Here is a 27,858-nt window from a genome sequence, read left to right as displayed (position 1 = left end):
ATCACTGATTTAGTCCTCTGCCCTCATTTTATAGATGAGGCAAGAAGACCCAGAGAGGAGAGGGGATTCTCCCCAAGGCCGCACAGCTCAGTATTAGAGTAGGAAGACCCTGAATCTTCAACTCTGTGTACACTTTTCAGAGAGAGGGAAGAAAACGGTGGGGTTGTCGGTTGGAGCGAAGGGCTGAGGGTCTGAGAGGAGACCGAGCAGGCCCAGAAGGCCCCCAGATCATGCTGTGCCCCTCTGTGGCATCACCCTCCCTGATTGGAGCTAGCCTTCCTGGGAGGCGGGAAGCAAGGGTGGGTGCAGGGAGCTCCAGAGGGCTTGACCGCGGGAGTTCACGATCTCTCACACATACAGCACCCACACCCATGGGCTAATTCCCCCCCGACTGCCCCACCTGGACCGACCTGACAACTGTCCCTGGGCCCACTGTCTTCTTAGGCCACGGAGGGCTGAACCAGCTGGGCGGGGCCTTTGTGAACGGCAGACCGCTGCCGGAAGTGGTGCGTCAACGCATCGTGGACCTGGCCCACCAGGGTGTGAGGCCCTGCGACATCTCCCGCCAGCTCCGAGTCAGCCATGGCTGTGTCAGCAAGATCCTCGGCAGGTAAGCACGAAATTCACCACACACCACCAGCCCCGCAGGCCTTGCCTTCTGTGGCCCACCTCGCAGCCACCCTCCCTGCCAGGGACTCAGTCCACTCCCTATGTCTACCTTTGGTCTCAGGACCAGAACAGGGCGGTGGTGCTTCTAGGCCTCCCCATCTGCTGCTCTCCTGCGGTTTTCCAACCCTTCCTTCCTTCCTTTCTTCCTTCCTTGTCCATTTCTTTTTCCTTTCATTTCTCCCCTCGTCTTTTTCTCCTTCACCCCATCTCTCATTTTCTACAGCCTTCTCTGCTCCTAAAGCACAAGAAACCTCCTCGACAGTCCTCCCCCTGCTGAGACCAAGGGAAATGGAGCCACTCAGGAGGGGACATGTGATCAGAAGTGGCTCCCGAGGTCTAATCCCTGCACTAGGATGTCTGAGTTTGTGCTTCTCAAACCGTAACTCCCAGACCACCCACAACAGAAGCAGGGGTTGTTGATGAAATGCAGATCCCTAGGCCCCAGTCCAGACCTACAGCATCAGCCTCTCTGGGAGCCAGGCCTGGATGCTATGATTTTTATGGGATGACCAGGCGACACTTATGAACACTAACCCCAAAGCAGAGGTTCATGGCCCTGGCTGTACATTAGGGTCACCTGGGGAAACTTAATTAAAAAAAAATCGATGTCTAGGCCCCAGCCCACACCAATTAACGCATAACTTTAGGGGAATGGGCCCAAGTTTGGGGATAGTGTTCAGGCCCCCTCAAGTGATTCTAATTTTCTGCAGCCAGAGTTGAGAACCACTGACCCAAAGGTTCAGGAGGGACCAGGAGCGGCAAAGCCCTGTTTCTAGGCTGATGGAGCCACATAATCTAGTCTGAAGAGCCACTCCCATCATAAATGTCCCTGTGCCGGGAGATTCTGGGCTTTGCATCAGCTCTGTGTGCCCGTCTCCTTTGCCCAACCCGTAAGTGGATTCAAGAGTTGTGGTCCAAAGAGGCAAAGGGCCCTGAATGTAACCGAACATGGAAAGCCCTAGCTTCCTGATGAAGTTGTCAGGGAACAGTGTGGTCCTGGCTGGGGTCAGGAGAGGGGTTCCCGAGATGGGCTGTGTCCCAGAGAGAAGACCAGCCCTGGAGGGTTGTGACAGACAAACGGAGCTTTAAAGAGTCAGATTTTATTTCACGGCAGAAGAGACCAGAGAGTTTCCACCACAAGGAGGGGAGGCTGTCCTGACCTAGTTCACTGATCTGCCAAAGCTGCTACTTAGGGGTAGAGGGAGAGGAGGACCGGAGACCCCGGGAGAGTAGGCTCAGCTTAAGGGGCTGGTCATGGCCAGGGAGCAGACTGGGCTGGGATTCCAGAGTCCATGAGGAGCAGCTTCAACCTGAACCATGTAACCTGGTAGAATACCAGTGGCTGGGGTTTTGGGTGGGGTATGGGGAGCAAAGATGAACCAGCAAGGCAGGGCAGAGGGCCCAATGATCCCAGCTGGCTTCCTGGGAAGGGGTAAAACCAGGATAGCCAAGGAGAACAGTGAGTCATGCTTTCGCCAAGAGAAGCTGGACGGAGAAAAAGCTGTACAGAGTGGCAACTGTGATTCTGTAATTCACACAATGCACACACGTGAAAATTTCCTTTCTTAGGAGAGAAATCTTTCGTGTCCCAGAAGATGGCTCCTGCAGGTGCTCAGACACAGGAGACTGGCCAGAGGGACCAGAAAGAGAAAAGCCAGGCATCCTGGGGCAAGGTCTTTAGCAGAGGATTCTGGTTTGGCAGCAGCATAAACCTACCCATGCAAGGGAAACAGGCAGTGCTGGGAACAGCAAGACTTTGAGGTCAGCCTTGGGGGCAGGTTCTAGCTCCAGGCCACTCCCCAGAAGCCCCAGAGGGGAACGAGAGTGTCTGGCTAAGTCCCTGCGCAGAGATCCCACCTGCTTACTGGGTAATTCTTTGGGGTTCTCTATTGGAGTAGGTACTACGAGACTGGCAGCATCCGACCTGGAGTGATAGGGGGCTCCAAGCCCAAGGTGGCCACCCCCAAGGTGGTGGAGAAGATTGGAGACTACAAGAGACAGAACCCTACCATGTTTGCCTGGGAGATCCGAGACCGGCTCCTGGCTGAGGGCGTCTGTGACAATGACACGGTGCCCAGCGTCAGCTCCATCAACAGGTGAGAGAGACAGCAGCGGGGGGCTGGGGCACCTGGGCTTTGGGGAAATCAAGACAGAGACCTGAAGAAGGGCGTGGCCTGGTGGAGCAGAGCTCAGGAAGGGGCCTCATGCTGAAGAATCGGGCAGGAAGCACCCTGGGCACAGGCAGACGTCACACCTCCCACCTCCTCACTGCTATGAGGCATCCCCACCCCCAACACGGTTGCACTTTCTGCAGTTTCCTTCCTCACTCACCACATCCTCTTTCATTCGATAAAAGGAGCTGCTTCTTGAATTGATCCTTTCCTGAGCCATAACGCTAACCTGGCCCTCATTCAAGCGTTCACACATTGGTTTAGTCATTCAATGATTCACTCACTACCTCAATCAATCAATTACTCATTCACTCATTCATTCATTCGTACATACCTAATTCACTCATTACGTGGTAGGCCCTGGAGACACGCAGTCCTTGTCCTTGTGGAGCCTACAGTCTAGTGGGAAGACAGACATTTATCAAGTACTAACCAAGTGGCCACACCAACAATTGTAAAAATGCAGCTCTAAGTCCTGCTAAGGAGAGGAACATGAGGGTATGTGAGCTAGCATAGGGTGACTTGGTTTAGGGAGGTTACGAAAAGGTGCCCCTGAGTAAGAAACAATGAATGAGAGTTAACTAGATGAAAAGGGGAGCAAAAAGACCTCTGAGACAGCACATGCAAAGGCCCTGTGGCTAACTGGAATTATACAAAAAGCTAAAAGGAAGCCAGTAGATAGACAGAAGGGGAGCATGAGATAGGCTGAGGTGGAGATGTCAGCAAAGGCTGCCCTTCAGGGGCCAGCTGCCATGTTACATATTCTTGCCTCTGACCTTTGAGCATTGGGAAGCCCTTGGCAGATTTTAAGCAGGAGGCTGACTTGCATTTCAGAAAGTCCATTCTGGCTGCAATTGGGAGAATAGATTAGAAAGGGTCAAGAGCAGATAGGGCCAGTGAGTGACCCTGGAGGGACAGTTGGTGGTGGCACGTACTAAGATGCTGGCAGTGAGATGCAGAGAGGGATCCGTGCTCGAGAGGTTCACAAGGTCAAATCCACGAACCTGATGATGTGTTTGATAGAGCAGGGAGGGAGGCAGGTGTTAAGCCCCACCTGCATTTCTGCCTCGAGTGCCCAATAGTACCAGCCATGAAATGGGCACACTGGGAAGGACCAGGTGTTAGGAGGAAGATCACGGGTTGATGGTGGACAGGTGGAGTTTGAGTTCCTTTTAGACACCCAAGTGGGATCTCAAAAAGGCAACTGGATCTGGAGGAACCACGAGCCCTGTTTCCTTCTCTCCAACGGCCTTTCTTGTCTTCCTTACAGAATCATCCGGACCAAAGTGCAGCAACCATTCAACCTCCCCATGGACAGCTGTGTGGCCACCAAGTCCCTGAGCCCGGGACACACGCTGAGTGAGTGCTGAGGGACCTGCAGGCACACTCACCCCTTGCACACACATTCTCATCTGCACATACAGAGTCACACGCAAACACACCCACACAGACACAACCGTACGTGTGGACTTCCACTGGGACAAAGCCTTGCTGGGTTCCCAGGGAAGATTCACTGAAATACTTAGGGGTGGAAACACGTCAGGCAGCCTTGATTCCAAGAAGCCCTCCCACCAGCGGGCCCCCTGACTCCTGCGTGGTGGCAGCAGAGGCTCTGAGGGGGTGTCACTCCCACCTCCTGACCCTCTCCCTCTCACCCCAACTGCAGTCCCCAGCTCAGCCGTAACACCCCCAGAGTCACCCCAGTCGGATTCTCTGGGCTCCACCTACTCCATCAATGGGCTCCTGGGGATTGCTCAGCCTGGCAGCGACAGCAAGAGGAAAATGGATGACAGTGAGTGTTGGGGGCACCAGAGGGTAGGTTGGGGGGTACAGGAGGGCAGTTTGCTCCGACTCTGATGAGAACAGAAGGCCCCTTTATGGCCCAGGACTTTACAAGCGCTCGGCAACTCCTCGCCTGCAGCACATAGCCTGTCTCTAAATTGGCCACTGCCCAAGGCCCGGAGGCTGGTCCTTTCCCTCCCTCCGCAGCTCCTCTACTCTGGCCTGGGGGATGGTGATGGGGGTTGGGTCCCCTGAAAGCTTTCTCCCTGCCTGGGGACACCAGGTGACCAGGACAGCTGCCGGCTGAGCATCGACTCCCAGAGCAGCAGCAGCGGGCCCCGCAAGCACCTTCGCACCGACGCCTTCAGCCAGCACCACCTCGAGCCACTCGAGTGCCCATTCGAGAGGCAGCACTACCCGGAGGCCTACACCTCCCCCAGCCACACCAAAGGCGAGCAGGTGAGAAGAGGGCTGTGGGCTAGCAGGGGCCTGAGCAAGGCATGGTCTCTGGAAGGGGCCTAATCAGCCTGCAGTCCTGCCACCAAAGCTACTAGAAATTGCTTCGGTGGGCTCAGGGCACGGGCTTCATGCAGCCCAACACACGCTTTACTTCCCCAGATGCTGGCGTCTTCCTCCTTCTCTTCTCAGCCCGCTTGCCTTGACTCACCCACAACCTCTGTGCTTAGCTCTTTCAGGGAGAGCAACACAATCAGGTCGTGCCATCCTCCTGCTGTCAGTGGCTCCCCCAGATCACGGGGTCAGGTCACCCAACTCGAAAGCTGCAGCTCGAGGCCTGTACACCATGACCTCAACCAGCACCTCTAGCCCCACCTCCAGCCATTCACGCCTGTGCACTCCACGAACCCGCATTACTCACACTCCCGAGCATGCCACCCTCGCTCACACCTCTCTGCCCTGGCACACTGTGTGCCCTCCTCGAAGAATGCCTTTCCTCCCACTACTCTGCCTGGAAAAATACCACTCAGCCATCATGACTCAGCTCAAGCATCGCCTTGTCCCTGAATCCTTCCCCAGCCCTCAGACATGCTTCATCTCTCTCTCTTCTGTGCTTCTGCATGTCCAACATGCCGCTCCTGATAACTTCTTACGATGTATCGTAATCATCTAGTGGACAGAGACGTAAAGACACAGCGGATTTCTTAAGGACAGGGCAGCATCTTTCTTATCTCCAGTACCTAACATTGTGCACCTCTTAGAATAGGTACTCAATAAAGGTATATTGAGTGAATGAGTTGAGAAATCCAGAATAATAAATTGCAAGCTACAAGAGAATTTTTATTTCCAGTGCTCAGGACAGGTGCAATGGTTTATATTGGGTTGGCTTCTGTGAAAAGCTGGCAGAGATGTCAGGGGTCTCCCAACAAAGACTCCACGACCCTCACAGAACTACCAGGACTGCTGACCTGGGTCATTTTTATCTGTCAACAGTCACAGAGTCTTCCTCCCCTTCACCCCACTGGGTCAACCAGCTGAGGAGCTTCTTTAGGGTGGTGTCTGCTTGTCCCTCTTTGCTCACGCTGTCATTTGATCCAGGACTGAGGCAAGCCTGTACACCTTTAAGATCTGGGTAGGACAACGATGACGATGCCAATAATCAGCTGAACTGTTGCCAGTGACCGGCTGGGCTGCTGGGCCCGTGCCAGCACCGCAGCTGGGCAGGCAACCTGCGTCAGCGATTTTATCAGCCTGGGCTGTGGCAACCACGAGGGGTGCAGAGAAAGCTGGCCGTCAGCAGACTTGGGGAGAGGACCTGGGTGCTCATCCGAGAGTCAGCACATGGCTCCGGGAGGGAAATGAGGCCGCAGCAGTGGGCCTGCAGGGAGCCCACTGTGTGAGGAGCCTGCACAACCCAGTGTGCAAAGAGTCCTGGTAGAGCAAAGAAAGCCTGCCACTGAGACCCTGGGCACCGGCTGGGTCGTAGCGCCGTTTCCTGGCTCTATTCCTGAGCCCCCCAAGGGACCCTGCTTGATTACAAGGAGATCCTGAGACCCTGTGGCAAGCTGGAATACGTACATGGGAAACCGTGGAAGGAGAAGGCCTTAGAGCTAGAGGGACCGCGGGGACCACCGAGGCCAGTCTTTCCCTTTGTGTGAAGACGACCCAAGGTCAGGGAGGGTGAAGAGGGCTTGGGGAAGCAAACAGTTGAGCTCAGGCCTGCCGGCCCTGGCTTCATTCAGACTGGCCCAGTGTTACCTGTCTTAGATATGGAGTTTTGTGAGCTCTCATTCAAAGAGTGGACAACTATGGAACTGCTCCAACCCCTCCTCAGACGAGGAGACTGAGGCTCAGCAGTGCCCATGGAGATTCATTCCCTCCCTCAGTCTGTCACTGCCTCCCTGGCTTGGTGGTGAGGGGCAGGGAGAACCCAGCCTGTGTGGGAGCTCCTCATGTCTGTGCCCGCCCTTGGTGACTCTGACAGTGCTGCCAAAGGAACACTCTGTGTTCTCTCACATGGGCACGGGAAGCCCCTCTGGCCTTCAGAGCCGAGAGAGAAGCACAGGTCCTCACGCCTGACGTCAGGACGCAGAGAAGACATAGCCCATCTATCCTTAAAATCAACATGGGGAAAAGCGTGCAACAGAAACGTCACATGGCCTCGTTTCTGGCTGCTATTTCACTGCCAGCCGTAGTGAGGGGTCTGAGCAGGTCCTGTCCCTCTGTTTTACAAGTGTACCACGAAGCAGCTCAACAGAATGTGAATATTATGATGACAGAGACCAAGAACTTGGCAGCTTGTGATCCTTCATATAATTCTAAAATAATAATACCCATGATAACTATTTACTGAGCATGTGTTGTCACCAGGCATTCTGTGCTAAGCACTTAATACACATATATAAAATCTCACTTAATCCTTACATCAGCCTTGTGAAGCAGGTTCTATTACCCCTGTTACACAGGTGAGCAAATCAAGGCGCAGAGAGGTCACGGAGACTAAAGCCACTTGGTTGGTCATTGCAGAACCAGGGTTCAAACTCACTCAAGTTCTAAAGCATTTTGCCACTCTACACTCCAATTCAAGTTCAATCCCAGTAAAAAATCCAATCGTCACTGGGAGGTTTAAGCCATTCAGTGCAACATCACCAAAATGTCTGACTATATAGGTGTGGGGGTTTTTGTTCACTGATTTGCCTGGATTTGAGAAAGCCGTAAGATTTTGAGTAGATATTTGGTATTAAATCAACACATCCATAAGGCATCTTAAACTTTTCTTACTCTTTCTAGAAATTAGGTATTTTGTTCAATTTCATTAAGCCAGGCTCCAAGCCACTCCACCCTACCTCGAATCGGGCCCCCCAGAAGGCATGGAACCAGAGCACCATTTAGTCAGTAATTGCTGCTGCACAGTAATGGTGCCCTGGTGGCCTCCAGAATTGACTGCAGCTTCCAAAAGTGCCCGGCATGCAACTGGAAAGTGCCGTGGCTCCTTGGAGAAGCCGGCTCAGTGGAAATCATTGAAAAAAGATTGCCTTTAGCAGAGCTGTTATGTTACCACGGAGCATTCCTTGAGTTCAGTTTTGCACACTGTTTCACATAGTGCATTGTGACCCACGTGTGGGGAACAGGTGTGTGCTCGTGTGTGCTGTCCCATCCCCTGGTGGAAGGGAGTCATGGTGAGGGGAAGTGTACGCTAGCCTTTAACTGAACAAGGTCTTTTTGAAGGGAGCACCTTAGGAGACAGCTGTGCTCATGTCAGGGGAGGCAGGGTGGAGTCTAAATGGGGTCTTAACGAAGAAGACTCCCAGATACGTGATAGTTTTTCAAACAAAATTAACTCCAACTATCATCTTCAAGCTGAGCCTGCACATTTATATTTGTCTGGATATGAGCAAGAGCGGGAAGAAACCCACCTGTTCTGATGAGGTACCATGTCTGCCATTTTATTGAAGGAGAGAACACCTGGGTCAGGATCAGATGCCCTGGGTTTAGGCCCTGCTTTATACACACCTGGCACATATATCTCTCTGGGCTACAGGCTCTCCAAAGGTAAAACAGACATAATATTGCTCACCCACGTCACAGGGCTGTTGGGGGCAATGGATCAGGATGACACAGGCAAAGCGCTAATGGGCACTCTTTGCAAATGTACGAAGTGGTCACGATGTTATCCAGTTAGGGCAGTGGTTGAGAGCATGGGCACTGGAGCCAGACCCTGGGGTTTGAATCCTGGCTCTGCCCCACATGGGAGTGTGCGAAGTTTCTGGAATGGAGTGAAGCACTCTGATCAGTCCTGAGGGCTGACTGCTCCAGCCTTGCATCCTGTTCTCTGTGGGCCCAAACGGTGTGAGGAGAACAGCCGTCCAGCCAGGGTGTGGTCCTTGGAAGGAGACGCTCCATCCGGTGGCTGGCTCGCACACCACCAGCCAGCATTGCATTCCAGGGCTGCAGAAGGGGAAGCTCTGAGTCTGGAGATTGGGAGAAGAACAGTAGGGCTGTGAGTTGGAGAATAAGAACCAATTAAACACGCTAGGCGGAGTCAAGAATGAGCAGGAAGAAGGGGACAAAAAGGAAGGGAATGTTTCCTGGGAAGACTGGGCTGCGAAGTCCTACGATGGGCCACGGGGCCTCTCTGTGCACTGACTTCTCTTTGTTCTCCAGGGCCTGTACCCGCTGCCCTTGCTCAACAGCGCCCTGGACGACGGGAAAGCCACCCTGACTCCTTCCAATACACCCTTGGGGCGCAACCTCTCTACTCACCAGACCTACCCCGTGGTGGCAGGTACGATGCCCAGAATCTCCTGGGCCAAGTGGCCCAGCTGGAGGGTGGGCTGGAGGGCAGAGTGTGGCTGGCCATGAGGAGGAAGATGTTAGGGCCCTGGGCCTGGAGAGGAGAGGTGGGCTCTGCTGGCTGGGCCTCAAGGTGGGTCAAGAGGGTCCTTCCTTCTATGCTCAGCCCTCCTCCGCCTGCTCCCGCACCCCCGCGGCACACACAGCCCTCCATCCACACTAGTAGAGGCACGGCAGGGAGGTCGAGCTTCTCTCTCCCCTCCTCACTCAACCTGAGGGCCCCCGCGTACCGCCCCCCGCCCCAGACTCAGAGAGGAGCCTGGCCTGCCTGCCCCAGCGCCCTGCCCGCACCCTCCCCGCATCTCATGGCTTGGTTTGTGCATGTTCCCACCCCATCATCTCACACCCCTCTCTCCTTGTTGTCTCCCTCCCTCCGGCAGATCCTCATTCACCCTTCGCCATAAAGCAGGAAACCCCCGAGGTGTCCAGTTCTAGCTCCACCCCTTCCTCTTTATCTAGCTCCGCCTTTTTGGATCTGCAGCAAGTCGGCTCCGGGGTCCCAGCCGGTGCCTCGGTCCCGCCCTTCAATGCCTTTCCCCATGCTGCCTCCGTGTACGGGCAGTTCACGGGCCAGGCCCTCCTCTCAGGTACGACAGGGAGGTCCCGGGCCCTGCAGCTATCGCGGGGGCGGGAGGGGGGTTCCTCAGGGCCGGCCGCCAGTCCCCTGGTTTGGATCCAGCCCACTCTCTGGTCCCCAGCCCTGTTCACCATCACCCTATTCCCTTATTCCTCTGGCAGCTTTGGGAGGTGCCAAGATGCGATTCTCCATGCAGGCAAGTCAGGTCGTGGGAGCGGCAGGCACTCTAGGGGTGCCCAGAAGTGGGGTGCCTAGCAGACTTCCAGCACCTGGCCCCAAGGCCCCATGGAAAACAGGAACCCTAAGGCCAGGAGCCAGGCCCTGTAAAGCAGTGAACCCTTGGTCTGGGTAAAAAATAAAAAAGAAGGGAAAAAAGAAAACTTTGGAGAGAGAGAGGCCTTGGCTTTTTGAGCCAAGTTCTAAAGAAGACAGAGGGTCAGTCCCAGTTGGGTCTCCATAGTGTAGCTCTCCTTGTAGCAGCTTAACAGCATCACCCTTGGAGGACACTCAAGCAGAGTGACTCACCAACCTGAGAGATGGGGGACCAGGGGGACCTCCATCAGGAACCTCATCGGCCTCAAGACATTTAAAGCTGGAAGTGCCTTGGGGGCATCTAGACTAAATCTCACCTTATGATTCCTTACTGATGGGAAAGAGGCCCCTGGAGAAGGGCCTGGCCAAGGTCTGCACAGGCCTATGGTTCTTGGCAGGGTGTACTTCCTGGCTCCGCCTGTGTGCACACTGTGGGTCAGATCTTGGCAGAGCTGGGGCTGTTTGGCAGAAAGACATTTCAGCCCCCTGAGCAGCAGCTGAAAGAGTTGAGGGTGTCTGGCTTGGGCAGGAGAAGGCCTGAGGTGGAGTGAGGGGGGGTGGGGCAGAGACCCATAACAGTCTTCCCATGTCAGAAGGGCTTCCGCAGAGATGAGACTATTTTACATGTGGGCCCAAGGCATTAAGCCAGGACCCATGGAGGAAGCCAGATTGGGCCAGCCCTTCTGGACCACTGGTTTTCAAGCTTGTTGGGCATCGCAACACTGACTTGAAATGAAAGCTTTACGGAAACCAGGTATCCAAACCAGAAAAATGAAGAGCTGCTCTGTTTGAAGTAGGGCCTCTGCCCACGAAAGCCCTTTGACTTGAAAACCACTGCACCAGAAGAAGACCTCTACCTGCCCAGAGGGACCACAAGGTCATCTTATTCAAGTTTATCAAACCTTTCTTATAACTGACTCTACGTTTTCTGTCTGTCGGGCACCTAGGATTTTTTTTCTCTGTGCATCCCTGCATCTACTGTGGGAGGTCATCTTGGAAGGGGTGACTGCAGGGGTAAAGGGTTAATAAAGGAAGCCTAGTGTGTGGGCAGAGAGGCAGTGTTTAAGGGTCTGAAGCAAAGAAGAAAATGTTGACTCAAGAGTTCGGAATTTCAAAAGAGGGTGAAGTCAGTGGAGATGGGTCATTTGTTTTGACCAAAATGATTAAAGGAGAAAAATCTGTGAGCTGAGTGGAGTGATGTCAGCCAGAGACAATGGCATGGGAGAGGGGAGGGGAGGGAGAGCAGAAGAGGCCCACCTCCACTGGGGGAGGCCTGGCCCAGTCATTGGGCAGGCCTGCCTGTCTCATGTGAAGGCAGGCAGGGCCAGGAGGGTGGCACTAGGCAGGTAAGGGATGAGGGTGTGTGTGAAACGTGTGATGATGGGGAACTCTTCACTTTCTGTGTGAGCCACGGAGAGGCTTGACAGGGCCAGCTGAGTGGAGAGGGAAGGACAGATGGCAGTGGGAAGCAGAAGTGTCAGAGCACAGCCCTGGCTGGTGTCATGAAGTGTAGGTGGAACAGCCCAGGGCAAACTCCCTGCCCCAAAGTCCCCACACTTTCTCCCCTCCCCGTCGCCCTTGTAGGGCTTCAAGCGCCCCTGTCAACGTGCAATCAAATCATGGGTGACACTTCCAACTTCTATCAGCTCTTAGTTTAGCGGACCTACCCACCCTCCAGACCAGGTGCGGAAGCGGGAGGTCATCCACCCCGTGGGGCAAAGCAGCGGCAGCAGATACCCAGTGGTTATGCAGGCAGCAGGCAGCAAATACGCAGCATCAGCATGTCCTTCAGGCAGGTGGCCCCTGAGCCAGGTCCAGCTGATGCTGAAGTGCAGGGTGTGACCCCCGTGAAGGCCGATGGCTGACCACAGGGCCCAGCCAGGGGGTTGGAGATGCAGCACAGAGGCAGGAGCTCTGGGAAGAGCAAGCAGTACCCAGGCTTGGAGGGGCTGGGGGCAGGCAGGGTGCTAAGAGCAGGAAATAAGTCAGGGCTGCGGTTCACAGAGCTGGGCCAGCCCTGTGGCTCAGGCCTGTGATGGCTGGTGTCCATGCTGAGCCCAGGGTGCTGGCCTGAGCTCCTTAAAGACTGTCCACCTTTAGCCTCTGGTCGAGCCTCTGGACCTAAATACCTACCGTGTGGCTGAGTGATGGTGAGCGGGCTGGGAGGACACAGCAGGGAGAAGGAAGGTGAGGAGGGGAGCAATCTCAAGAGTATGGGAGGCTGGAAACCTATTCAAGGGAGGAAGAGGTGAGTTTGAAGGAAAGGAAAGGAAGCCAAGACTAAATTACTGCCAGGTCATGCCACAGACAGAGGAGAGGAGGGAGGACCAGGTGAGTTGTCATTCCATAATCAGCTCAGCCCTCACCTACAGCAACCCCCTGGCTCTCCTCCTCTGAGTGGCTTCCTAAGGACCCTCCCTGCCATTTCCTGCATCGTCTTTGTCTGCTTCACTGAGTCTCCCAGCCCAGCCCCTCTGACAGAGCAAGTTCCAGGGTGACTGTCCTGGGTCTCAGCTTCCCCTTAATCCGCCAAGAAAGAAGAACCTCAGGGTTTGAGGAGCAGTGGGATTGCCCCTAATATTCCTCCCAGTTCCCTTCAGATGCCCCAGTCTGGGGTCCCAACACACTGGCCAAGAGCAATATCCAGGCTGCCCTTGTCCTGGCTGTTCCAGGGCTGACTCCAGCTCAGCTGATGAGAAAGCTTCGAGTTGGGAGCTTATCATCAAAGGGTCTGTTACCCGCCTCCATCCTTTTGTGCAAAATTATATTTAGTCCTGCCAAAGAGATTTCTGGATTGCCATAAATTCTCCTTGCTATCGGAACAAGATAAGGAATTGAAAAGGGGTCGCATAGAGGGCAGACATCAAAGGGACAAATAAAATTGTCTGAAATCACCTCTACCCTCTGAATTCCTCCAAGTCATGGTGTTCTGATCCTGGTCTCTACCAATACTTAGAATATTTACCAATATTTATGGGGTGCTACTGTTTTCTTATAGAACCCCACTTCACAGCCAGTTAACGTGGACCCACGCCTATGTCAACTTTTTAAAATTAGGGCTATTTTGGAAGAATATTTGAATGCAGAGGAGACGGAATTACAAACCAAAGATAAACTTATGGTGAAGAGCCTTAAAAATAAGTAAGTCAAGGGGCCAGCCTGGTGGCATAGCGGTTAAGTGCGTATGCCCCGCTGTGGCGTCCCGGGGTTCGCAGGTTCGGATCCTGGGCACACACCGACGCACCGCTTGTCAAGCCATGCTGTGGCGGCATCCCATATATAGTAGAGTAAGATGGGCACGGATGTTAGCCCAGGGCCAATCTTCCTTGGCAAAAAGAGGAGGAGTGGCATCAGATGTTAGCTCAGAGCTGATCTTCCTCACACAAAAAAAATAATATAAAAAATATAAAGAAAGAAAAAAAATAAGTCAATAAAAGAGCATGGTTAGACCCTGATGGAGTGCCTCCACCTCATGGCTTCTGTGGTTTCATTTCTAAGAAGATTTACAAGTTCTTGGCTTTTTGGAAGAAACCACATAGGAATTGAAGCAAAGAGTTTGTGAGACTGATAGGAGAGTTGAAGGTACCCTAGTCTGGGTGAGGGCTGTTCTGAAGAATTTGATTCAGAAACCTCTGCCCCACTGGGAGAAAATAAGGTGGCTAAGGGGAGACAAAGATTAAAATCTCAGAATACAGGGGAGTGAGGCTGATGAATTCTGTTTCTAAGAGCAGTTTGGGGGCTAGTTAAATCGTGGCGTAAGAGGAGCACGTGCCCTGGTGCTCTGCCCACGGAGCTGCAAAGCTCAGGAAGCAGTTGGGTCAGGTGATGTAAAGGGACAGGATGAGAGCAGGAGGAAGGGGAGTGTGGGACCACAGGGCTCCAGGGCCGGAAGGAGCCCTGGAGCGTACCTAGGCCAGCCCTGGTGGCCAAGAGCCGAAACTTACCCCCCCACCCCCAACCCCAATCATGGTAGACATAGATGCAGCCTCAGAATCCTTCTAACACGGTGCACCAGGAAGTCCCTACCAATCAGTCAAGTAGTAGCTCTCCTCTCTCTCTCTCCCTCCCTCCCTCCCCCCTCCCCCTCCCCCCCACCGTCCCTCTCTCTCTCTCTCTCTCTCTCCTTCCCTCTCTCTCCCTCCCTCCCTCCCCCTCTCTCCCTCTCCCCCTCTCTCCCCATTCCTCTCTCTCTCTCCCTCTCCCTCACCCTCTACCCCTCTCCCCCTCCCTCTCTCCCTCCCCCTCTACCCCTCTCCCCCTCCCTCTCTCTCTCCCCCCCCACTCTCCTCCTCCCTCTCTCTCTCTCTCTCCCTCCCCCTCTTGCCCTCTCTCCCTCTCTCCCCATCCCTCTCTCTCTTTCCTTCTCTCTCTGTCCCTCCTGTCCCTCTCCCTCCCCCATTCTCTCTCTCTCTCCCTCCCTCCCTCCCCCTCTCTCCCTCTCCCCCTCTCTCCCCATCCCTCTCTCTCTCTCTGTCCCTCTCTCCCTCCCCATCTGCCCCTCTCCCCCTGTCCCCCTCTCCCCCTGTCCCCCTCTCCCCCTGTCCCCCTCTCTCCCTCTCCCCCTCTCTCCCCCTCCCTCTCTCTCTGTCCCTCTCTCCCTCCCCCTCTTCCCCTCTCCCCCTGTCTCCCTCTTCCCTCTCCCCCTCTCTTCCTCTCTGCCTCTCTCCCCGTCCCTCTCTCTCTCTCTCTCCCTCCCTCCCCCCTCTCCCTCTCTCCCTGTCCCTCCCTATCTCTCCCACACACTCTCTCTCTCTCCCTCCCTCCCTCTCCCTCTCCCTCTCCCTCTCTCTCTCAGGGAAGAGGAAATAGGCAGGGAAGAGGAAAGGGGGAAGGCATCAGGCCTGAATGAGCCACCACCTTCTTCCATCTCTCTCCTACACGTGCCACCTGCCCACCCTCTATACTCCTCCTGCCCTCTCATGGGCTCCGGTACCTGACCAGGTGCTTCATCCAAGGGCCAAGGGGGCTGAGTCTGAAAGCCGATCCTATGGCCGTCTTCTTCTTCGAAGAAAGATCTGATTTGACCTTGGTATATCCTCTGCATCCTTCTCCCTCTACTTCTAAATATACTAAAATGCCCTTTCTCACCTGCATTTCTAACCCCTCATTTGTTCAGACCCTGGGTTAAGTGAACTGAACCCACCTGTAGAATTCCAGTGGGTTCCACTCTGGTCCAGCACCAACCACAGCTGGACATTGTACTAAAACAAATTAGGAGGTGTGTTCATTTTTACCGAAACCTTCACAGTTTTAAATAACGAACACTGATCGCCCACTTCAAATAGGATTTATTCTATAAGGATTCCCTCGACATGTAACTTTATAGAATGTGTCCATTGCACTAATCAATGTACACCTGTAGCATGAAACTCTGGCTTTGAATTACGTTGATAACATCATAGTGATAGTAATTAGGTACATAAGGCTGCTCTTCTTTTTTTTTTCCCGTTTTGCATGTGAATAAACTGAGGCTTGGGGCACATGGGCGGCTGTTCTAAGGGCACTCAGAAAATTAGCAATAGCAGCAGGATAAGGACCCAGGTCCTCTGATTCCTAGACCCTTCCCTCCAGAGGAAGGGCACACGTCCAGGAGGCTTGCTCTTGTTTGTTGACCCCTTAGGCTTGGCTCCAAATGCCCGTCCCAGCCCATGCCCCGTCTTGACTTAGTGCCTTGCCTTGCAAATTTAGCATTCTTGCTTGCTGCTGTTCCCCATGTGCTCAGAAAAGTGCCTAGAACATCGTGGTTACTCAATAAGTGTTTGTTGAATGAATGAATTGTCTTCAGAGAATCTCCAGAAAGAGAAGTAGGAAGGAGTTAGTCACTGTGGTATTGACAACTTATAGGGTTCCATGGGACATATCTTCCCTTCCATCATTACTAGGCACGCCCTGAATTATGAAGGACCTCAGGGGGACTGATGGGAGGAAAGTTGGACAAGCAGTGATGTAGAGGGCATGGACTTGGTAAGTTGGTTGCCAGGGGCTCACAGGGGGCCACTTAAGTTCTGGGAGGAAAAGCAGCCTCCAGTGTGGAAGAGGCAGAGGCATTTGCATAGAGTCGTCATGATCTAACGCAGTGTTTCTCAGCCAGGGGTGATTCTGCCCACTGGGAACATCTGGCAACATCTGGAGACATTCTTGGTTTGTCACACTGAGTGGGAACTGCTACCGGTATCTCGTGGGTAGAGGCCAGGGATGCTGCTGAATATCCTGTGATACACAAGACAGCCCCTCCCAAAGAATCATCCACCCCAAATGCCAATAGAAACCCTGTAAACCTCACCAAGAACTATGACGACCAAATAATTCATCATTCGAACGGGGCCATTTTGAGAGTGAAGTAGGCATTGTTAATAAATACACTAGATCTGCCCCGGTGGTCATAACTGGGGCAGACCTGGGCAAATTAGGATGTATTATCACCTTGCCAAGAATCCTTGGGTGAGGGAGAGTCTGATCTGGGCCTGCGGGACCCAGGGGCAGTGGAAGATGGGGCCTGGGTGAAAGATGTGGTTGTTGGCACGTGGTGTAGATGGAGAGAAACTCGCCAGGTTAGGCGGGGTCTCCAAAATGGGAAGGTTTAACTTACTGATGTAGAGAAGAGGTGGAGCCAGGGAAATTGGGACTTCACTGAGCTGCCTCAGTGTTACCAAGGCAAGAGTATTACCCACAAATTGTAGATAAACAAAGAGAGATGGGTGTCTATTTTGCTGAAAATGGTTCTTTTCGGGGATGGAATTGACAGATGTGTGGTTCATGGTCCTGTGTAAATGCTAAGTATCTCTCCGCCCACGTCTCCTTTCTAGGTCAGAGATAGCCAGTAAGTTTCGTGTCCTGTCCAGCTCTGATAGGTTGTATCCACCTGGAAGGCCAGGTTGAGGAGTGGGTACCCCTTCTCTGGCTCAGTGGAAAAGAGTGCAGTGATTGATTAGCAATGTCTGCCACAGGTCCAAAAAAGAATAGTGATGGGCCAACAGGCCACACTTATGCTGTCCCTTTGTAGAGCCTTGTTCATGGTTCTCCTCAGACCTGGGGCTGAAAGGGATGTGAGCTTTGGATCCAGTGGCTTCTAATGTATTTATTTAGGCCAGCTGTGCCCACTGCTATGCTGGATGCCCTGGGGCATAAGGAAGACTCAGAAGACATAGCCCCCAGCCTCCCTCCAGTATTATGACATACTTATGGATTAATAAGATTCATGTAAATAAAATCATTGAAGAACAATACAGGACTGCAATAACAAGTGCTCCCTGCATGGGGGAGCCTGTGTCCTGTAGAAGGCCAGACAGAGAGAAGAATTTGGGCACAGAGGAGGGAGGAAGTGGGTTTGGAGAATGGCTTTGGAAAGAGTGGGCATGGCATGAGGGAAGACTTGCTGAGCCTCAGGGGAGCAAGACAGTAAGTACGGGAGCCCACTATGGCCCAAGTGATGACTGCTTGCTGTATTTTTCCAGGGCGAGAGATGGTGGGGCCCACGCTGCCCGGATACCCACCCCACATCCCCACCAGTGGACAGGGCAGTTATGCCTCTTCTGCCATCGCAGGCATGGTGGCAGGTAAGGGGAGGGGTTGGGCAGGAGGGGGAGCATTGCAAAGAGGAAGTGTTGGCCAAAGGTGCAGCAGGAGGGGACAAGAGGTAGGGTGTGTCCCATGCATAGACTTCCCAAAGGGCATTGAAGGATGCGTCTTCTTGTAAATGCCTGGAGAAAAGACTTCAGTGCGGTCCTGGCTCCTTAGCTCGCCCCAGCTCAGCCTCCTTCTTCCCAGATGCTCCCACATTACCCACCATGATGATAAGGGAGGGGCTGAGACACACCGGTGTTCAAATCCAAGCTTTACCACTTCTTCCACTGATTTGGAGAGGCTTGATGGAGAGCATGCTAGGGGCAAGCAGAACACTGTGAGTTCAACATAAGCCTGGCCCTTTAGCAACCTGTGGTCTCCCAGTTATTTAACTCTGGTGAATCTTCGTTTAACCTTTCCGTGAAATCTGAATATGAGTGGTGTTGGTGATGAGGATGATGAAGATGGTTGAAATAGATCCTCCTTCGCACCCCACACTCAGTCGACCCTGTGTGGCCAAGACCAATGTTCTAGGTACTCCAAAGGTACTTTAGAGTGTGAGATGGCTCTGGGAGTATTTCTCCATCATCATTTGGACCGTCCTGGAATTCTGACTGCCAGTCGTTTGGGTTTCTTTTTCTACCAACGTGATCTTCACCCAGTGGTGACCCGGAGTGTCTAGGTCTGGACAAGTGAGGAGGACGATGAGAATTTCTTTGGGCAAGTCTCACTTTTTTCCTCTAGGAAGGACTCAAGGATGGATAGGGTAGAATTGAGCTATTTCCACTGCCCAGGGAGGCCTGAGGACCTGGAGCTTCTGGAAGAGCCTCTGAATCAGGGCATCTGTAACCCCCATGCCAGCCCTGGGTCAGCCTCCCTGGCTCTGACCCCAGGGACTTAGCGCATTCACCCAGGCCTCCTTCCTTCCCTCCCTGGCAGAGGTTGTTCTCTGCCAGCCACCCATTCTGGGTGTCCTGTGCTGAGGCAGGTGGGCTGGGCTTTCCTGGGCAGAAGGAAGGGAGGGTGAAGAGAGGGGGGTGAGGAGGCTCTGTGCTTCCTGGGAACCTGCTGAGCTGGCACTTGTTGCTGCCTGGTTACCGTGGCGATGTGCTTAATGCAGCGTTGAAAATACAGAATACTGACTCCTCTCTCCCTCCTGGCCCCAAACTCCCTCCCTCCCTCCCTTCCTCTTCTGGAGCGTGAAATGAGATTGGTCAAGATAAAAAAGGAAAAGATTCGGTTATTTTTTTAAGAGTGTGGATAATGGGGCCTCTCAATCAAAATCCCAGGCTCCAGTTGGCTCCCCCCATCCCCCTTCCAACCTCTCCACCTTCCCCTGCCGCCTGCTTAGAGGAGGAGGAAGAAGTGTAAAGCACAGGGCTTTTCTCTTAATTATGAATCATTCCCCGGGGGCAGGCCCAGGGCAACGGGTTCCTGGGGCCCAGAGTCTGGCCTGTGAGGTAGCTGGAAGGCTTGGGCCTCTCATCAAAGGCCCCCAGGTTATTTCCAGCAAGACCTCATCCTGAATGGATGTTGTGGAAAAAAGAAAAAAATAGCATAACTACAGTATCCACTGCAAGTGAATTGCAAAAGGGAGGGGCCTTGCCTTGCAAGGAAGATCAGCTCCCAATAAGTTACATGCAAATCAGTTTTCAGAAAATGCAGTCCTATTTAAATGTGTCAGCTGGTTCCTAGGAACTCAATGGCGCAACTGAATTCTTAAGGAATTTGTTTTGTAGAAAAATTATTTGTCCATCTCTTACCAGTGTCCTCAATCTCCCAGTTGACTGAATGAGGACTCCTTCCATTAAAATCAATATACCTTCATTGAGAAACTACTGTGTACTAGGCACATGGTAAATGCTTAAAGCAAGGCATGCCAATAACATTCTTTAGTCAACTGTGGAAGGAAGAAAGCAATCAGTTATTATGTACTTCTGTGTACCTGGCCATTCATAGATATAACTTTATTTCTCATTTAATCCTCACCATAAGACTGGGAGGCTGGTTTTATGCTGGTTTCACATAGATAAGGAAACAAGCATAGAAAAGCATAGTGGTGTTCTCAGGGTCATAACCATACCAACCGGCCAAATTGTTCAAACACAGGTCTTTGGATTTCAAATCTAGGCCTCTTTCTACTACTCCACACTGCCTCCCACTGTACCAGAAATAGACACAAGCTATGGGAGAGCGACAGAGGAGCAGGAGCAGGACACAGATTTCTCTTGTCCATTCATCTTCTGTTTTGCCTTCTAATCTTTGTTGTTGTTCCTGTCCCGTTAACACAGTTAATGACCCTAGCACCAGTTCTGGAGCTGAACTGACAGCTCCAGATAGATGGATCCATCCATCCGTCTATCCATCTTTCCATTCATTCATCTTTACATACATTTTTCAATACATCCATGCATCTTCTCACCCATCCTTCCATCCTTCCATTCTTCCGTTGTTCATCCTTCCATCCATCCCTCCTTCCATCCATCCTTTCTTCCTTTCATCATCCATCAGCCATCCATCCATCCTTCTATCTATCCATCTATTCATCCATCCATCCTTCCATACATCCATCCTTCCAACATTCACCCTTTCATCCATCCTTGCATCTTTCCATCCATTCACTACTTTTTCATGTAACAAAATATTGGTTGAAAATCTACTCTGTGGGATGCTGGAGATCCAGCAATGAACAAGACAGGTGCCTCTATTCATGGAGCTTAAAACCTAACAGTGGAGGGCCGGCCCCGTGGCTTAGCGGTTAAGTGCGCGCGCTCCGCTACTGGCGGCCTGGGGTTCGGATCCCGGGTGCGCACTGACGCACCGCTTCTCCGGCCATGCTGAGGCAGCGGCCCACATACAGCAACTAGAAGGTTGTGCAACTATGACATACAACTATCTACTGGGACGTTGGGGGAAAAAAGGAGGAGGATTGGCAATAGATGTTAGCGCAGAGCCAGTCTTCCTCAGCAAAAAGAGGAGGATTGGCATGGATGTTAGCTCAGAGCTGATGTTCCTCACAAAGAAAAAAAAAAAAACCTAACGGTGGAAAAAAAGTACAGTAAATACGTCAACAAATGAATCAACGGGGTAATTTCAGACAGTGATAAGTGCTAGGAAGACAATAAAATGGGATGATGTAATAAAGAGCCACAGGGAGAGGAGATAACTACTTTAGATTGAATGATCAGGGGAGGCCTCTCTAAGAAGATGTTCAAAGTGGTCAGCCAAGTGATAAACTGGAGCAGACCATCCCCAGCCCAAAAGAACAGCAAGTGCAAAGGCCCCAAGGCAGGAACTAATTTAGCATGATGGCACACACAAAGAAGGTGAGTATATCCAAAAATACTGGGTGAGCAGGGAAAGCACTACAAAATGAGGAGATGTTGGTAGTGGCTGGGTCAAATTTTAAGACTACTTAGGCTGCTGGGAAATGGTTATAGACAGTGAGAGAGGAAGCACAGAGACCAGTTAGGGAGTAGTAGTAATTCACACAAGAGATGACAGTGGCTTGGGCTGAGGTGGCAGTGAAAGAGGAGAAAAGAGACACAGGATATATTTTATATATATATTATATATATATATATATATGTATGTGTATATATATATATTTTTGTGTGTGTGTGTGTGGTGGTGGTGGTAGAGCCAACAAAACTTGCTGGTGAATTAGGTGTAGAGATTCAAAAACAGAGGAAACAAGGATGACTCCTAGGTTTGGGGCTTGGGAAGCTGCACAATGGTGGTGGCAAGTATATTGGTGGGATACCAGGAGAGGAAGAGGTGGAGTGCTTGGTAAGACGGGAATCAAGAGTCTTGTTGGGCCACATTAGGACTGAAATGCCTCCTAGATGCCCAGTTTAGTAAGTCAGTAGGCACATGATATATGTCTGAAGTCAGGAAAGATTCCTGACTAAGGCATAAATTTCAGCCATTGTACAGAGCTGTTATTTAATGCCAAGGGATTAGACAAGATCACTAGACAAGAATGTGATGGAAAATCACAGAAGGCTCACAAACCAAGTTCTGAGGTTCTTCAACATTTAGAGGTCTAGCAGAGAAGGAACCAGCAAGGAGAGTGAGTAGGAAAGGCCAGTGGGTTGGGAAGCAAACCGTGAGAGTAGGCATCAGGCGACCCCAAAGGCATAGAGGGAGTGATGAGCTGAATCAAAGTGGGCTAAGAGGTTGAGGGGGTGGAGGACATAGAAGTGACCACTGGAATGATCGGGATAGAGGTTGTGGGGGTTTGAGGGGATCAGCATTGGCCTGATTGGAGGGGGATGAGGAGGTGAAGGCAGAGACCATGGAGCAGAGAAAGGGGCTGGTAGCTGGAGAGGGATGTGGGGTAGGAAGAGGATTTTTAAAAGAGAAGATAGCAGAGCATGTTCACCAGCTGAAGGGAGTGATGAATTAGAAGGGGAGAGATTGATGAAGCGGAAAAGAGAGGGGATAAATTGTAGGGCCAAGTCCTTGGAAAGGTGAGTGGGGAGGGATGCAGAGCAGAGGATGGGTTGGTCTTTCATGGGTGCAGGGACATTTTGTCTGCCATGGCTGCAGTGGGTTGACAGATCTGGTGGTGAGAAGATGCCACCCCCAGGGGTATGCCACATCCTGAGCCCATCCCCTACCCCAACTTCCATGTGACTGAAGCAGATAGGTACTCGGTGAGTGTGTGTTTAGTAAATAAGTGTACGAGTGAGTGAGTACATGAACAAGTGACACAATGAGAGGGCAGACACATTGTGTTTCCCCCTCTCTTCTTCGTCCTTCAGAGCCGGCAGTGGTTGGCGTTGGGTGGGGCGGGATAAAGACACAGGGGCCCTTGCTGTGTAGCCAGTATAGAATCGGCCTCCTCCAAGGGTGCACTGAAACCAGGGAGATGTGGGGTACACCAGCAGTAAGAGGGGCACTTCGCCCTGTGGGGTATAAGAAAGAGCACTGGAGTAGGAGCTAGGGGGCCGGGGGTCTAGTGCCGGCACTGATTGCACGCGTGGCCTTGGGCAAATGTCTTTCCTTCTCTGGGGAGCAGTTTCTTCATTTGTGAAATAATGGTTGGCTGAGTTCATTTCTTAGTTTTCTTTCTTTTTTTTTCCTTTGCTGTTTTCCTCCCTCCCTCCTTTCCTAACATGTATTTCTTGTGTGCCTGATCTGTGTTAGACTTGGTCCCTGCCCTAAGGAACTCACTGTCTCGCTGCCAGTCGCTGACTCCCGACACAGGGAACGCATTCAGTGGCCTTCGTCTACTTGCAGCTTCTACTTCTCCTCGTTTCCATCCCTCCTGCACAAATGCCTACTCCTCTGGCAAGATAGCAGCCCCCACTGACCCCAGTCCAGCCTTTAAAACTAGTTGAATGACTGATTTGAGCTTCCATTGTGCTTTATTTTAGCACCTGCTTCATGGGAAAATAATAAAAGCTAGCATTTCTTGAGTGCTTTTTATATACCAAGCATGGTGCTAAGCATGTAACGTGTATTTAATCCTCACTAAAACCCCATGAGATAGGGACAATAATTTGCCCTATTTTACAGATGAGAAAACCAATGCTCAGAGAGGTTTAGTGACTGGTCCAAGGTTACACAGCTAGGAAGTGGGGAGCCGGGATTTGACTCCAGGCAGGCCAGCTCCAAGGCCAGGCGGTTTCAAGCCTCCCTTTCTGAGTCTGGGAAGGAGACCAGGAGCCACAGAAGGCACTTAGCTCACAATGGCAAATGAGTTTCTGAAAGGCGGTGTGGACATTCTTCGGATCTCAGGGTTAGCGGCAACCTGGCTTTGTAGAGAGAATTGTCTCATAAGTGCATAAAGGCATTATCTGGAATTTAGGGTTAAGAGCCTCAAGGTCGGGTTCTGCTCTGCCCTTCACCAGTAGTGTGATGTGATGCAAACTGCTCAGTCGTGCTGCTCTCCAGCTGCCCCTTCTACGAACTGGCGAACTGGTGGTGTTGACGAGTGTTGACGAGTGTTGGTAGGAGGGCTGTGAGAAGAAGGTGGCTCAGTGGGTGGGAAGGCGCTCTGCCAACTCTAAGCTCCCTACCGAGTACCAGTGGTAATGGTGGTGGTCGGCTTGGCTTTCTTGTTGTTATTTAAGGGAATGCTGAAGTAATTCTTTGGTAAATAATTCCTCTGGTAAAGCCAAGAATCCACTCACAGGAAGAGGTGATTTGATTTATTTTGTGTAAATTCACGCACTGAGTTTCCTTGAAGTGGCAGACTTGGGATGGGGTAACAATCTCCTCAGAGCAAGTCCCAGGACACAGATTCTACGAGAGGTCCGTGTCCTCCAGGGCCTCTTCCTCCTCTCCTCCCCTTAATCTGCAGCACTCCCCCCCCACCACACACACCCTGCCCTACAAACTCAGACCTGGGGAGGCTAACAGGTTTATACATCCTGATTCCTTCTATGACAGCTAACCTCCCTCATAGCCCTTCCAGAAAGGCTGTTGGCCCCTCCTGGAAAGACCCCTTTGCAGAAGGTCCAGGCAGCAGGAGAAGCGGTTAGAAGCTGGGCCCTGGAGTCACAGCACAGCTTCCAAACCCCACGAAACCCTCTGGCTCTGTGAGCTTCTGCAGATCCCCAAGCCTCAGTTTCTTCATCTGGAAAATGGGCGTAATGATGCCATCCACCTCCTGGGGTTCCTGTGAGGGCTGAGCTTGTCAGGGCAGTGCCTCCAGTACCTGGCGAAAAAGGCACTGTCCGAAATGATGCAGGCCGAGGGGCCCCCAAAGGTTGATGGAGGGGCGTTGTGAGCTCCCACTGTCCCTGCCCTGGCTCCCCCCTACCCCAGACCTTCTCTTCCACCCTCAGCTGTACACTGGTGCCCTCCATCTCACAGCCTCTCACCTGTTTGCCTCCAACAGGAAGTGAATACTCTGGCAACGCCTACAGCCACACCCCCTACTCCTCCTACAGCGAGGCCTGGCGCTTCCCCAACTCCAGCTTGCTGAGTAAGTCGCTGTGGGGCAGCCTAGGCCCTTGCTGGGTGGGGCGGGGTAAGGGCCTAGGTTGGGCCAAGAGTTGTCTGAGAGACGGAGGGCCTGGGGAGACACGTGTCATTCGCAATCCACCAGGTCGAGGGAAGGCCGTGTGCCGGGTTGTTTAGGGGAAGAGGGCAGAAGCGAGAGACTTCCCTGCACCATTCTCCTCCTACTCCCCAAGGCCATGGCTATGAAATCTTTGTTTTGCCTTGGGAGGGCAAGAGTGGACTCCAGAAAAGTCTTAGAGTGGACTCCCTGCCTTCAGGGGCTTACAGTCCCACAGCAGCAGACACTGACGCAGCCGCCCTCCTGCCTGGGAGCCTGCTGATTGCAAAGAATGCTGTCCTATTGCCCACATTCACCTCTAAGTGGCTCACAACTACGTGTGATTCAGCACCAAAGCCCTTACACAGGAATCCTTTGTCCTACCACGTTCCTGATATTTGGCTTGTGATGTGGACAGATTCAGGGTTGAGGTCCAGAGAGTGAGCTGTGGGCTGCTCTTCACCCTCTCTCCCCCTGGGGCCTGGGCTGGGTAGAGGAGCTTTTCAGGAAACCAAGCCCCATAAATGGGGAACTTGAGGAATCTCCCAGAGTCTCCTTGAGTGATGAACTTGAGGGTCTCAGAGCAAACCTGAGCCAGAGAGAAGCAGTAGTGCAAGTGTGGCTGGCCCCACGGGCACCATCGCAGGCCTGGCAGGACCATCTGTTCCCAAAGATCCTCCTCTCCTCCCATGACCTTCTGGCATTCCAGAAATGACCGGGAGTGTAGCTGACCTGGGCTCTGTTTGCCAGATGGGTTCAACTCCAAGACACCCTTCTGTTCAGTTTAGCCAGGAAGGGTGAGGGCTCTGAGATGTGCCGGTGGCCATCTCCCTGTGGAGCCTCCCCAGGCTGCCCATCCTGCAGGTGTACAGAACCTCCCGTGGAGGCCCTCAAATGCACGTTCTCCTTGACCAGTCAGGATTCTAATGCACCTAGTTCCTAAGAGGAAGATTCTCTGACCTCGGGCTGTTTGGGCAAGACTGGGGAAGTGATCCCCCAATGTGCTTGGTTCTTCAGGGTTCGAGACGTAACTGCTGTCTGTTACCCTCTCCGTGAAACGAGGGTGTTGAAGGTCAAAGCAATGATGGGGGGAGGGGCAAGAAGCAATCGTTCTCATTCTGGCCCGAAACTCAAAGGTAAGGCCAGAGAAGGAGGAAATAGGGCCGGAGAGGAGTTAATCTTTGATGATCAGATAGGCCAGAGGGATAAATGATTAACTTGTGCTGTCTTAAAGGTTAGCCGATGCAGGGGAAAGCTATGGTGCAATTTCCCCTTCTGACCAGCAGTGTTGTTGTTATTTTTTTTAACTTGTTCAGGTTCCCCGTATTATTACAGTTCCACATCAAGGCCAAGTGCACCGCCCACCACTGCCACGGCCTTTGACCATCTGTAGTTGCCATGGGGACAGTGGGAGCCACTGAGCAACAGGAGGACTCGGCCTGGGACAGGCCCCAGAGAGTCACACAAAGGAATCTTTATTTATTACGTGAAAAATAACCACAAGTCCAGCATTGCGGCTCACTCCCTGTGTGGTTGATTTAATGAACCGTGAAAGACAGGATGACTTTGGAGAAGGCCAAACTGTCCTCCAAGACTCCTTAATGAGGGGCAGGAGTCCCAGGGAGAGGGAACCGTCCCATTCCGAAAGAGACAAAATTGGAGGAGAAATGTGGCGAGAAGAAGGAACAGCCGAGGAGCTTGAGAGGGACGACACATGGGTCCCTCGATGGGCTTAGGGACGCACCAAGGCGCCTTTGTGGCTCTGTCATCAACACACTCTAGCAGTCATGGCTGTACGCACTTCCGTCCAGCTCATGAGCCACAGCCGGGTGCGGAGCCTCCACCCCACAGCCACCCTGAGAGTCACCTCCCACCTGCCCCAGAGCTGAGGCTCTGGTTGGCCACCTTCTGGACTCAAGCTTCCTTGGCTCTTTCTGCATCTCCCTCTTGGCCATGGGCTGAGGGCTGGGTCGAGTCAACCAGAAGCTCCACCTAGTGGTCGACGGCCCTTCCTTTTGCCTGCTGCTGTGCATGTAGGAGCACACCTCCGGTTCTCCTGCCATGGATCACCCCTTTGGCAGCTGCCGTCAGCCAGCCCAGCCTATTACAGCTTGAGACAGACATTCCGAAGGGTCCCTGGCTCCTGGGGGGTGAAGTGCAGCCCTGCCCAAGGCAGAACAAGGCAGAATTGCTGGAGACCCGCTTCCCTCTCCCCGCAGCCCCTGCCAAGCCAAGTGTGCTTCCTGCAGCCCAAGACCACAGCAACCGAAGAGACCCTGAGGCAGCCCCCTGAAGCCAGCATCGGAGGTTCCCTCTCTGGCCCCCTGCAGCTCCTGCCCCCAAGGCCTGTCTGTAAATACTGTAAATGAAGCTCTGTTTGGGTCAAGCTTCCCTCTCTCCACCCCCAGACTTTGGCTTCTCAGTGAATTGTCTCCCTGCCATGTGGGCTTCTCTCCTGATGTTTCTTTCTTTTTTTTTAAAGACAACCCACCATTGCCACATGACTCAATAAACCATTACTCTTCATTTCAGGCTTTGGGGTTGGCTGGGGAAGGAAGCACCCCGGGGTGGGGCTTTCTCCAGAGAACCTCCGAGCCTAGTGGCCAATGAGCTTACTTTGGGGCCAGGAGTTGAAAGGACCATCTACTGCCCAGGAGCCCGACCTAGATTCGCCCTCTGCCCTTAACAGATGTTTGACGCCGGGCAAACCACTTATCCCAAGCTTAGATTTCTCCAACTCTGAGTAAATGTGAGGAGAAAATCAGTACGTGGCACGGTGCAGGCCAATCGTAGACTCCCCACCAGTCGTTGCCGTTGTTATTAACAGGAAGCCAGAGAATCAGCCGGGAGGGTTGGTGAAAGATCCAGGAAGAGCTACAAACTGGAGCCCACCTGCACAGCTCCCCCCATGGTGTGAAGGGAGAAGACATTGACTGGGCTCTGCTGTGTGCCGGGTGCCGCGT

General features: G+C 52.6%; 1 protein-coding gene across 1 annotated transcript; it reads left to right on the top strand.

The window, feature by feature from the left end:
• Positions 1 to 386: 386 nt before the first annotated feature.
• PAX8 (paired box 8) lies at positions 387 to 27,858 on the top strand (the record flags this gene model as incomplete). Its single annotated transcript, XM_058534652.1, has 10 exons — positions 387 to 610; positions 2,568 to 2,765; positions 4,111 to 4,199; positions 4,507 to 4,632; positions 4,906 to 5,081; positions 9,243 to 9,363; positions 9,812 to 10,018; positions 17,775 to 17,876; positions 24,734 to 24,820; positions 26,212 to 27,858. Coding segments are annotated over 10 exons (1,407 nt in total), but the record flags the coding sequence as incomplete, so codon positions are not given.

Source organism: Diceros bicornis, chromosome 40 (assembly GCF_020826845.1).
Source record: "Diceros bicornis minor isolate mBicDic1 chromosome 40, mDicBic1.mat.cur, whole genome shotgun sequence".
NCBI lineage: Eukaryota > Metazoa > Chordata > Mammalia > Perissodactyla > Rhinocerotidae > Diceros > Diceros bicornis.
This window is presented reverse-complemented; position numbering and strand designations above follow the sequence as displayed.